General features: G+C 38.9%; 1 protein-coding gene across 1 annotated transcript; it reads right to left on the bottom strand.

The window, feature by feature from the left end:
* Window positions 1-1,819: 1,819 nt before the first annotated feature.
* Window positions 1,820-12,142, bottom strand: LOC107093566 (putative pre-mRNA-splicing factor ATP-dependent RNA helicase DHX32). Its single transcript, XM_015388705.1, has 11 exons — window positions 11,705-12,142; window positions 11,382-11,575; window positions 9,313-9,688; window positions 8,995-9,231; window positions 8,513-8,606; window positions 7,387-7,536; window positions 6,474-6,665; window positions 4,729-4,869; window positions 4,434-4,624; window positions 2,716-2,906; window positions 1,820-2,195 (listed from the first exon to the last, which is right to left on the bottom strand). The coding sequence occupies exons 1-11, from the start codon at window positions 11,984-11,986 to the stop codon at window positions 2,024-2,026; spliced, it is 2,220 nt and encodes a 739-aa protein (XP_015244191.1). The 5' UTR covers window positions 11,987-12,142; the 3' UTR covers window positions 1,820-2,023.
* Between the last annotated feature and the right edge of the window lie 843 nt (window positions 12,143-12,985).

Below are 12,985 nucleotides of genomic sequence, written 5' to 3'. Positions count from 1 at the left end.
GTGTTTGGTGTACGGTAATGCTGTGAATAAAGTGTGTTAGATTGAATTGATGTAAGTAATGATATCTGCTTTAGAAGCTGTGCAATAGTTGAGCAACATTCAATGCAAAAAACAAGCAGCATGTGGGTCCACAATGCTGCGTATGAAAGTGAATCTATATTTGTGTTTTTGTTTTGGTTTGCTGCATGGATTGCTAAAAAGAAGTAAAGACATTTTTAATTGTTTGGCTGAATTTCTTCAAAGGTTTGTGTGTTTTTTTGAACATGCATATTTCACACAGAGCTAGGAGTATAATTTTTAATGGAGGTGGATTAATGTTTCTTTATGTCAGTATTTGATCTAAAATGGTTGCATGGATTCACTTAATTTAAGGTGGTCGATTTTAAAGGTGCCGCTGTGTTCTCACAAAGTCACCAGGTGTCCTTGCTGGTCAGTCTGTTGAAAGGAGGACAATATTCTCACTGTGGGGCTGTTTGTGACCTCACTGTCATTAAAGTGAGTCCACAGCAGATGGAGCTGCAGGTGTGTCCAAACTATTCATGCACCTCATTAATCAGACTGACCCTCTGGGCTGCAGGGTAGGGTTTAGACAAGAGATGCAAAATAACAATTAGAAAGGAGAAAGAAAAAAACGGATCCAGAAGGACTTGTTACAAAATAGCATAGAACACAAATCTTGATAAGACATTTGTATGGTCATGGGTGTGAACATGATTAAGTTAAATCTTTTAAAGATTAAGCTGTTTTCATTTCACTATCACTTAATAAATGACCAAATACTGTTTTTATTAGAACTGATTGCACTTTTTATAGTTGATTTTCTCTAATATGCCAGTTAACATTATGGATAACAGTTGGAATATATAAAAACAGTTTAATATTTTGATAAATCACTTTAAGCAAGATACGGTTTATTTAATTTTTTTTAGCCATAAGCAATCTCTGGGATCATTCTGTAAATTTCTAATCGCCCTGCCATGTGGACTTAAGACATGCTGTGGGGAAGTTTTTGCTTTACATGGTAAATATTTAGTTGTTTTACAACAATTATGAGTATTTGGAGGAAAAAAATTGAGGCCCTTAAAGCCAAGAACGCTGCCATCTGTCGAGTACAGTGGATACAGCATCACCCTGAGGATTGTTTTACTGCCAGTGGTCCAGGAGGTTCAACGTATAATGACAAAACTTTACCTCCCATAAAAATAGCTAGATTATTGAAATTTAAGAAAATAGTTTTGCAACACAGCAATGATCACAAACACACCAAATTGTTTGAAGAATGAGCTCTGGTAAGGAGCAAAGCTTAAGAAAACGGCTCCATAATCTCCTCTGCTCCAGATAAAACACTTGACACAATCCAATCAGGCGTGGCATAATAGAGAACATTTCTCCATTGCTCTTGATTCCAGTGCCAGTGTGTTTTACATCCCTACATCCAATGCAAACATAGAAATATTCCTTAAAATCAGTTTTTTGTAGTGTCTATAGTTCTTTTTAAACAAATGTGTCTCTGTGGAGGAGCTGGAGTTTATCTGCCAGGGCTTCTGAAGTTATGTAATGATCTGGACTGGTAACCTAATAAATTAGGCATTATAGTGCATATAAATAGTTGAGCCTGTATAAGTAATATTTACTCTAAATAAATTTTAAATTTAAAATTGTGCTCCAAACATTTTTTTTTAATTATATTAGTTGGTTGTATCTTCTACACCTTTATAAGCCTTAAATCATTAAAACCATGATTGGTATATGAGAAATATCTCACTTGTAAGTAATTCTGAAAATAAAACTCTGAGGAAATTTGTTAAATATTTTATTTTTATATTAGTGCAGTGTATATTACTATTCAGAATAAAATTAGAACACTGATTTAAAAAAGAATGAGGGGCACACACAGAGGGAAGCAAATGCAAGAAGTAGTAATCTGGAATAATGGGACAACAGCACAGCTATACAGATGGTGTTAAGAAAAGCTAGGCAGTGGGTTTATGTTAAACATGGCTGACAACAGCGGGTCTGTAAGTCACTGTACGACGCAGCGATCAGACGTCTGGCCTTCCTGGGGTTCCTCGCATGATGAGCGTTTGCTTTCAGTGCTCTCAGATGATCCGTGGTTCAGAATGCTCTGCAGGATGTCTTTGCTCTCACTCGACGGCAAGTTGTAGAAAAAGTACTGTGGTGTCATTTGAATGAACCTAAAGGAGAAGAATGTTCATGTTAATGGATATGAATGTACTGAAATGATTCAATGTTTTATTGATTTTCAAACATTTTTCTGTTTGTATTCCTCTCAGTGTCTGGGCTTATATCAACATCTGCAACAACGAAACGTAGAGGGGGATCACACATTCACAAAGCTTTACATTACTGCATTAAGCTGCTACTCAGCATTCTTGTGGATCTGTGCAATCCATAATCCTCTCTCCAACAAGCAGATACTAAAGAACAGGATTGTAATTCCTCGCTCCACAGGCAGCAGGACTAGTATCTCTCCAACTGAGGCTTTAACCGTGGTATAAAAGGGTAAGGCGAATGTGTCTGTCTGATTAGGTTTGAGCCTCTTCAGAAGCTAAGATACCACAGGGTTGCTGCAGGGCTCTTTCAAGCCGTCAGAGAGACCACAGTTGGATTTGTAAATCAGCAAAATCACCAGTTTTGAAATATTGCATGCATAAATGCAGTTGCTCAATGAGGAAAAAGTTAAACAAGGCTTACTCCTCTGGCGTTATGTGGGTAATGGTGCGGAGGCAGTTGTCCTCTGAGAATGTGTGCTCATGGAAGAGCACCCACTCTGGCAGGCCCAGCTTGGGGCTCTTGGCTCCGTATCCAGAGAGAGGACAGATCTGTGCCACATGCTTATGAGTCAGAATGAAGTAGTTTCCTGATCCATCTACATCCCGAGCAACCTGAGGGGAATCAGAGCAAAAGAGAAAGTCACTGCAAAGAGATAATTTGTAAAGACAAAAGGATTTTTTCATTAAATTGTTGGCGAAATAAGACAGTAAGTCCCAAGGAACCAATACCGGGACAACATATAAACAGTATGAATAAATGCAAAAACAGTTTTCAAATATGGGTCTAATTTATGGATGGAATAAAGGTCTCCAAACCAAACACAATACGTGGAAATATAATATTATGTCTCCTCATTGTTAAATCATGAAGTAGCTCTGATTTAAACACTGACCTTTCATTTTAATATTAGCTTTTTAACAACATCAAGGACTTTAAAAGACCCAGAAACACAAAATATCTTCCCATATCTAAAGAAATTTAAGAACAGCCGAGGAACGCTACATTATCCAAATTAGTCCTGAAAGTTTAATGCAGCCAGAGAGCAACAACAAGAACTTCCATCCTCCCATTACCTGGGGTGACTGGACCATTTAAAGTTACTCCAACAGCACAAAAAAAAAAAAACTCATCTGAGTGGTCACAAAATAACTCAGCACAACATCTAAAGGACTGCAGGCCTTCTTTCTGTGGTTAAGGTCAGTGTTTACAATTTAAAGATAAAAAGACTGAAGAATCGAATCTATTGGATGGTTAAAAACATTTGTGGGGACACAAATGTCATTCCTAAATTTGCCCCCCAAAAAAACATTTTCTCGACTAACTACCGGTACATAAAATCCAACTTTTTGAAAGGTTTGAATATTAGTTACATATGATAGTTACATATGACATATAAGTTTTTTTTGGTTTAGCACTGTTAAATTTTTCAAATAAAGCCAGTTTCATTTGAAAAGCTAATTTCCTCAAATAAAAGAAAGCATGGTTTTGGTAAAACTCCTAAAACACAAGCATGGCTTTGTAACCCTTTCAACACTGTCTATCTAATACAACTTATCAGAGAGTGCGAGAGAAGCGGTTATACTGCAAAAGTCCCATGGTCGGAAATTGAATCCTGCACAGCCTCCCAAAAAACAAACAAACAAACAAAAAAAAAACAATTATGTCAACAAAAGTACTGTAACTGTTAATTTCTGAAGAGTTAATAATAGAAAACAGGTATTCATGAATTTGTTAAGATTTGCATAGCAATGTGTTGCAGTAAAGTGACATTGATCAGGCTCTGATGTGGAAGTTAAACTAAAGTCTGAAAATGTGTCTCTTCATGATTCATGATTTAAAAGGTTATTTGTTTAAAATAAATATTTGTTTGATGATCTGAGTTAAAAACTGAAATTTATAAGTTCTTTTTAATTCTTTAATTATTTTTATTTTTATCATATATCACTTACCATCAAGTTTGAAAATCTATTTTTCTCTAAGTCACTTTAGATTAAAATTTTTATGTTTCCTTAAGGCAGTACATTAAATTTAAGTAGGGGGGACTCAGAACAGTGCAAATGTAAATATATTCAGCTAAAAAAGACATCTTAATATAGCTGTATTCAGTATGGACCACCAGTGGAGCATCCATATCTGACCTGCATGAAGAACCCTGCAAGCAGGGCTCTCTTGATGTTAACTGTGTTGCCTCTGGAGCCAAAGGCAGGCGCTGAGATGGGCAGCTCGATTCTCTTGAGAGTGTCTGTGAGCTCATTTCGAAGAGCATCAGCCGTCAGCAGGGCTGCATAGTTAAAAAAGAAGTCCTGACACCACTTCTCCTCATTACAATCTGACAGAGCAAGAGAGAGAAGAGGGAAATATGTTTAGAGTAAAATGGTGAAGTGCAAATAATGCAGCATACTGTGACAGCTTTCACTTCCTGTATGAACTTACAAGCATCCTGTTGGCATTGTTTGAAAGCCTTGAATATATTGATGAGAGTGAAGTGGTCTCCTTCTGGGTGCTGAAACTTCATGTGACATCGGGCCGCCTCTGGCTTCAGCTCCACCGGAGGAACCATGTAGCAAGAAGGTGCTAAAAGGAGACCAACTTAATGCTTAGAAAAGGTGGATATAGACAGTGTCTGCAAAAGTACTCACACAGAGAGAACTTTTTCAGATTGCTTCATATTTCAACCCCAATTTTTTCACGTTTATAAAAATCTAAAAAAGCTACTTGTTTGTGAACTAACAAATCTTTTTTCATGATTTAGGCATTTAGCTCTGTTTTTCCATCAGCTGTGATTTCATGAAGAATAGCAACCCCACAGTATAGTGCTGCCACTACCATGGTTCACCTACAGTCTGATCTGACCAGAACCCCTTATTTTATATATCAGTTTTGCCCATAAATGGTTCGTGGAAAACAGTACAGGATTCTTCAATTTTTTCAACTTTTTATTTTTTATTTTAGCTCCTCTTTAAAAGCTAGATTTATTGAGTATACCTAAAAGTGTCAGCCTATTCAAAAACTGTCCCTACATCTGCAGCTCTTCTAGACGTACCATGGGTCTCTCTGCTGCTTCTCTTATAAATACTCGCCATCCTCTTAGTTTAGCTGGAAGGTCTTAGTAGGTTGTCAATTTAGCCAAGCAATTTCCAGTTTTAAATGATGGACTGAATGCCTTTTTTAGATACATAAAAAGCTTCGCACCACTTTTTTACAGCAAACTCCTTTACAACTGTATTCTTTAGCAGTCTAGTGTCTTCCTTTGTCATGTTCTTGGCAATGATGGGTGGATTTGGCTCTTTGCTCATCGGATCCACCTGTTCCTGCTTTCTATTTAAGTTGCCTGTTCCCAGCCATCTGTGCCAGATTATCCGAGTCCAGTGCGAGACTTGTCTAGCCTTTTTGTGAGTTTCTGATTTTTTGATCCTGACTTGTTTCTGTACTTCGCCGTACTTCTGAGTTTTGGTTTGCCCTGTTGTGCTTTGTGTGCCTGATCTGTTTCCAGACTGTTACCAGGATTCTGCCTGTTAACAACCTTGGACCTGTCTTCTGACCCCAGCCTTTAAATCCTTCTGATCTTCTGGCCTCGAAACCTGTTCTTGCTTCAATTCTGCCTTGGATTATCCATCTGCATTCTTCTGCTCATCGCTGCCCCACATCTCTCCCCGCAAGCTGCGGAGTAACCAATCCTCTGGACTACACTTGTTCTTCTGGGCTCAGACTGAACTTTGCCAGGTTAGTGACTCACATGCTCATTATCGATTCCCGTCTGAGTTCTGAAGTCACTAACCTGAGTGTCGGTCTTTACAGAGTATCTAGTGACCCTCCCCTAGCTGACGAGAAGCCGCACACTAACTCTTTAATAAACGCTTGTTTTGAAATCACCCTTATCTGTCTGCTTGAATTCTGGGTCCTACGTTCTGAACCCCTTGACATCCTTGGTCTCTATGATGCTGTTTGAGCCCCAGTTTTCTCTAACACACCAAACTAAATTAGGCATCACAGCTGGAATTACTCTTAAAATTAAATACATCACATAAAGGTTAGCTATTGAGTCCCGGAATTATACTCATCAAATAAAGTTTGTAATAAAACAAATGGTAAAAAATATTCAGAAATAATTTTTGCAGGGCACTTTAAATTGTCTCTGGTATTTCTTTTAAAGACTGGTTTAAAATGCCAAATATTACCTGTTAGCATGGCAGCAATGATGACCACCTCGCTGACGCAGTCAAACTCACAGGAGGCCAACACAGTTTTGGCCATCTGGGGCTCCAGCGGTAATTCAGACATGATGATGCCTATCTCAGACAGGTTCCCGTCGTTATCCAAAGCTGCTAGGTAGTCCAGCTCCTCCAATGCCTGCATCAGACCTCCAGGATCTGCAAGGAGCAATTTCAAAAACTGTGCGTATTAAAATAGATGTTGAAATACCTATCTGCAAAATCCTGACATGAATCAAGGAAAGCTGCTTTATGAGTGTGTTTAACTGTATTTAAACTGGGTGAGTATTAATTCCACACAAATCTACATTAACTATCCAAAGTCTAGCACCCTGCGGGGAATCCTCTGAGCGAATGGGCAGCAGATTATAAACATGTAATCCTCAGCAACATCTGCCTTATACTGCTGTAGAAAATGAAAACTGGTTTCTGCTGTGATTTCATTTGTCTTTTCTTTTGAAATAAGAAAAATGACACAAGAAGAGAAGGAATGCAGCACATTATCATCCGGTCACCATCGTACCAGCTTGCCATGCCTGCGCTCTAATCAGCTAATAGGGTTGTGTGTGTGTAAGTGTGTTTTGTGTTTTTTTTCTGAATAAATCTGCGAGAACAAAAGCTCTCAGATGGAGGTCAGCTCTGAAAGGATGCTGGTAGAACAGGAACTGTCAGATCAGCTGAGGCATGGCTCACTGCCTTTCAATAAAAAAGAACAAACAGCGAACAAAACTGATTGAACAACGAGACTCTGGCTTCCGACAATAAGCACATTTTAGGGGACAGACACAGACTAACCTGCTGCCAAAGCCTCAGAATTTTCTTTGTTTTTATTATTTTTTTTAAAACTCTTGGTTTAACACAATGAACACATAAACCTCACCTGGCCTGTCAATGAAGTCACAGTGACCGAGCCCAGCTATCTCCATCCTTTTTAGGAAGAGCACAGTGGAGGTGATGTCAGACTCCACTATATGGGGACGAATCTCTGCAGGAAGCTGTCTCTCTTTTGGGTAAAGGCGAAAACACTTGCCTGCAGAAAAGAGGTTATTTTACCCACAGTTTGATAAGCACCACAGATTTACCTGTGTCATAGCACACTTTATTAGGCAAATTTGTTTAATTGTAGAAAATTTTCTCAGGTTAACAGAGAATCTTCTGAAAACCTCCTGACCCAAACCTTGAAAATAGGCTACCACAGCAGAAGCCTACACCCGGCGCTCCTCCTTCCAGCTTTTTTCCCCCAGCTTTTTTTATTTTTCTATTGTCATTACACTGTCACAAATGCAGAGCAATGAAATGAACTCTCTGCATTTAACCCATCCCCCTTGGGGAGCAGTGGGCTGCCATTGTGCAGCACCCAGGCAGCAGTGCTGAGGGACCTGGAGTGGCAGTCTGTGGGAGTGGGGCTCAAATTCAAAACCTCAAGATTCCAAGCTCTATTCCCTAACCACTAGGCTGCCGCTTTCCCAACAAACAGGAACAACTAACAACTAACAGTTTCTACAGGCTAAACTAAAATGAACAATAGCAGATTGGGAAAAAACATTGTCTGGACTGCTTCCAATTCATGAAAAAATGCATCAACAGGTATTAGTGGTAGACACTGATTAGCTTGGATGGTGGGTGGTTTAAGGAGAATTTGCAAGCTGTTAATGTTGGTGTAAAGCCACAACATATCCATCTTCTTAAATGAGTATGTTTGAACATGATATTGACTGTCACTGTGCTCTTAGTATGCAAAGTCACAAGAACAACAGAGCAGCCTCTAGATGTGGTTAAAGGGGAGTCTGGCTCCATGTGTGGGCATTTAACTGCAACTGTGTGATGTTTTTATTTCAAAATGGACCAATTCTTTTATGGATTGTTCATGATGCCTTGTTTGATCTATGCCACCACGGCTTCCAGATTATTGTAAAGGCAACAGGTTATCTAACCAGTAAGGAGTAGCCAGACGGAGGCTGGTGAGAGTCTTTCAAAAGTTTCCAGTTACAGATTGAATTATTCACCTGTTGGACCAGCCAGCTGTCTGCGGCACTCACTTTGCCATGAGCTGATTGGCTGGATGGTCACAGAATTTGTTCTGATTCTGGGGTTGTAAACCTGCAACACAATGAGAAAGAATTACATGCTTTTGAACTTTTTACATGAATAATAATACTAGAAAAAAAAAATATATATATATATATTTTTTTGTCCATTTAGGAAGCAGGATCCTCTTATCATCATTGATGGGGTTTCAAAAACAAAGATACTTTCAAATGCAAATGTAATGTAATAAACACTAAAATGAGTCTCCACTGCAATTAGGAATCAAATGTCTATGTGTAATTAAAGCTTTCTGCACAATAAGCTCTCCAAAGAATAAAAAAATGGAGTCTAGTTTCCATTGACGGCTCATAATTGGCTAACACATGTATTGGCAGGTCAGGTATGTTGTACACCATCAGTGGATAATTAGTCAAGCACAAAAACAAAGGTCAAAACTTACATATCTTTTTTCCAAGCCGGCATCAATAACAAATTTAATTGAGCTAACGGCCCAGAAGTAGTCTTCGTTTGGGCTGCGTGTGAGGAACACCCTTCTTGTCTGGCCCATCTCCTCCTCCCCACAGACTGGTAAACTCCCAGACTGACCAGGATGCACAGCTATAGGCAGCAGCTCACCCAGATAAGGTGGTAAGCTACTCTTCTTGTGACACAGGATGTTCTGTGCCAGATCTATTTCCTGAAGGATGATAAACAAAGAGGAAACTCAGTGAGCTTTTTAGACTTAAAATTTCAAATGTGGTCCAGAGCTGCTTCTTACCTGCTTTGTCGCCAGAAAAACAACCACATCCCCTTGCTCCTTTGAGCGATGGATCTCCAACACCAGACAGAGAGCAGAACAGAAGTAGTTGTCACCTGTGCTGCTGTACACCACCTCCCCAGCTTCTGGGACTTCCAGATGGATGCCTGGTTGAGCTGATGCTGTGAAGATGGTCAGCAGCTTGGGGCTTGGTTCAGTAGCTGACAGAAGGACCACACGGAGCTCTGGCCTCTGCAGAGCGATCTCCTTCAGAAGACCCAGAAGCACATCGGTGGCCACAGTCCTCTGGTGGGCCTGGTCTACAATCACCACACCATAGCGCTCAAGCAAGGGGTCCGACATCATTTCTCTCAACAGCATATCATCTGTGCAATACCTGAGGCAGGATGGAAGAAATACCACCTTGTTTCATCATATATTGAATTATGCTGTGTCATGAGAGCAAATTCCAGGGACTGATGCATGCAATTATGTTCACAAGTTTCAATTTCTGGTTCAGAAATACTTGCACGAATAGCCCCCTGATAAAACTAGAAAACTGCATTTTAAACACACTGTTTTATAGCCATCAGACTTATTGCCAAAAATTTGACCCATCTCATGAAAAATGTTGCAGTTCATTCCAATAGGTGAGTTTCTGGGTGCAGTTTCTAAGCATTATCAAGAGATTTCTAATATGGTTCAGGTCAAGGCCTTCCTGAAGCTTTATGTTCCCCTACTTTAAATACTGTACTTTTTTATGTTTAATATAGATCTTTATTCCACAGTAAAACAGAACAATGCTTCAATTCTACACAAGCTATGATAATTAATCTTCTTTAATGTGAAGAGTTTAGAGGTTGTCATTTTTTACTGTTCCATGCAAAACATAGCAAAACATCCCTACAGCATGATACTGCCACCGTTATGTTTTACAAATTGGTACAATCTTAACTATTTCTGGTAGCTGAATATGTTTTCCCATATGTGCTTAAAATTTCTCTTTTTTTTCATTCAAAAAGAGAGTGATGATTTTAATGGGCTTTGGCAACAGTATTATAACCATTTTTATTTTTTTTAACAGTGGTTAAAAATTTGCAGTCAGAGGGTTAAAAGTTGCTCCCAATTGCAATTTTGAACATTATTACATAAAAAAATCACAAACTAAAACTAGATTTAAAATTCATTAAACAGGCTAACATTTAGCGTAATAGATTCTCAGAGACTTTAGTTATACACCAAATCTATGTTCTTTGGTTGGCAACCGACCAGTTTAAATGAAATTGACACACACACATTGCTCTAACTATATACATAAATATAAATACCGGTGTACACATCCTGTGCAACAACCCAGTATAATGATCCTACTATTTTAAAAAAGCTGTCATATGTGGACGTACTGTATATACTGTATATATTCCATGCACCTTTTTCTTCCTTTGCCAAATTCTTCTTCTTTGACTATTTGAGCTGATGTAAAGAGAACATTTCTCCACTGTGAGATCAATAAAGTTAATCAATCAATCATCAATCAATGAATCGTAAGGTACTATTTCAGTCAAGGTGAATGCTGGAATCTTACCAGCTTATTCTTTATTACTTCCTTAAAGACCTTTGACAAAATACTATAGTAATCCATGATGAGTGGATGTAGCCATCATCAGATATGCTTTGTTCTGACATTATACGATTTAAATAGCTCCTACAAAGACTTTAATGTCCTTCTAATGAAAACACTGTCAACATTTAAGGTCTTGTGGAATTTAATTAGATTTAGCAACTGACTTTTATTACTGCTTCACTTTCTACTGCTTGTTTGTCTCCTCTCCCCCCACCCCCCAAAGTGCTGAGTTCCTTTGTCCCCCGGCTAACTTATGAGACCCCCATCTGGTGAGTGTGACATATGGGTCGACAGGGAGCCGGGCAGCTGTGACGCAGCCGCTGAAAAGATTCCCTCCAATCTTTTGTTCTACATTCGCCTGAAATCTAATAAAAGGCGGGTTGATTTAGCAACATGTGTTATAGCTGTGCTTTAAAAAAACACATGGGTCTATTTCCTAATAATTGAAAGCACTGCGTTTTCACACCTTAGGAAAGTTTCACTGGTGCAGCAATTCTCCAAAGGGATGGTGTATCCGACCTCATGGCCAATGTTGATGTCCATCTCATCAGCAACTCTCAGAGCGAGATCCACAGCCTGCTGTGGATGGATTTGGGTGCATACCACCATACCATGCTGGAACTGGACTGAGAGGCAAAATTCAGCACACCACTGAGGAATCTGTTGCACAACAAAAAGGAGATCAGTTATTGTCTAAAAGAAAGCAGTTTGTCCATCAGCAGCACAATCAATATTTTGTGTTTTTTATAACAGGGGTGTATGAATTTAAAGTAGCCAAAATGTACTCACTTGTGAGCTTCTTCCAGTTTTGGCAAAGCCACTTAGAACTACAAACTGTCCTTTGGCCAAAGAAAGCATAAATTCACCCTTTGCTCTCCACACTGGGAGCTCTCTCCTCTCTTTCAGCAGTTTATAAAACCTGGAAGAGTAAGGAAGTCCATCAAACTGGTTAAGTTCCAGGATATCATCATATTCTTTGTCTCCTTGACTCAAAGCCTCTGAATCTGAACAGCAGGGAGACTTGCTCTCGAAGCAGTCCTCTCCACTCAAACTCATGACGTCTTGTTCCATCACTGATGAGTTTCCAAATTTCCTGACCTCCACCTCTGTTCAAAGTCCACACAGATTGAGTTAGGAAAGCTTCAGCATTCAGGACTCTGTTAGACAGTAACACAGTCCGCCCTCAGCAAGCGAAGCCAAGTGAAAGGCTCAGTGGGAGCCCAGCCCAACCCAGCACTGTCATGTGGCCACTAATCCCACAAGTAGTGCGGCCATCAGCTAACAACACACACACACACACACAAACACACACACATACCGACACCCACACACACACATAGGGATTTGACTCACTATAGACTCTGGGGGTCTGGTGTTTACAATAGACGCTACAACAACAGCCACCAAAGTCTGCTGATAGCAGAAAAAACACAATTGTGTAAATATGGTGACATTTAGAAATGAATTTGCTCACTAATGGGAAGCTGTGTCATAAAGTCAAAAGGTTGCCTCTGATCTGTTTTTATTCTTTATAATATTTCTACACAAGTTGATGCACTTTGTAAAAATGGTTTTAAAATAAATGAATGTCTGTTTTTCATAATAAAAACAAATTAATCCATATTACATGAATAAGAGAAGCTACAAACATAAACAGAAAGAGCATGAACCAGTTTATTTTAACGTTAAGAATAAACGAAGCAGTTCATATAAACTGTTCTGGAATACACGTACTTCACTTATTAACCTTCCCAAAGGCAATGTTTGTAGTTTGTTAAATTGTATGTGTTATGAGAAGTAACACAAGACGCAAGAATGATAGAGGGATCAATAGGGTCAAAGAGGAAGCAGGCAATGATTGTGTAACGGAAGAAATAAGTAAATATAAGGAAAATAGTGGTGAAGAGGAGAATATTTTAGCCAAATACAGGAAGATGTAAAAATTGAGGAGAAAGAGAGGGCACATAATACATTTATATATATATATATATATATATATATANATAATTTTCCATCCAAGTTATTATAGTGAACATATTGAGGCTGAACCATTTTTACAGCATTTCATGA

Source organism: Cyprinodon variegatus, unplaced genomic scaffold (assembly GCF_000732505.1).
Source record: "Cyprinodon variegatus isolate N-32 unplaced genomic scaffold, C_variegatus-1.0 Scaffold433, whole genome shotgun sequence".
NCBI lineage: Eukaryota > Metazoa > Chordata > Actinopteri > Cyprinodontiformes > Cyprinodontidae > Cyprinodon > Cyprinodon variegatus.
Note: the sequence above shows the minus strand (reverse complement) of the source record. Positions and strands in the feature narration are given on the sequence as shown.

Coding starts and splice junctions, on each gene's coding strand:
- LOC107093566 (XM_015388705.1), bottom strand. CDS start 11,986: ATGGAACAAGACGTCATGAGTTTGAGTGGAGAGGACTGCTTCGAGAGC. Junction 11,576..11,704: donor AAACTGGAAGAAGCTCACAA/GTGAGTACATTT, acceptor GTTGTGCAACAG/ATTCCTCAGTGGTGTGCTGA. Junction 9,232..9,312: donor TTTTTCTGGCGACAAAGCAG/GTAAGAAGCAGC, acceptor ATCATCCTTCAG/GAAATAGATCTGGCACAGAA.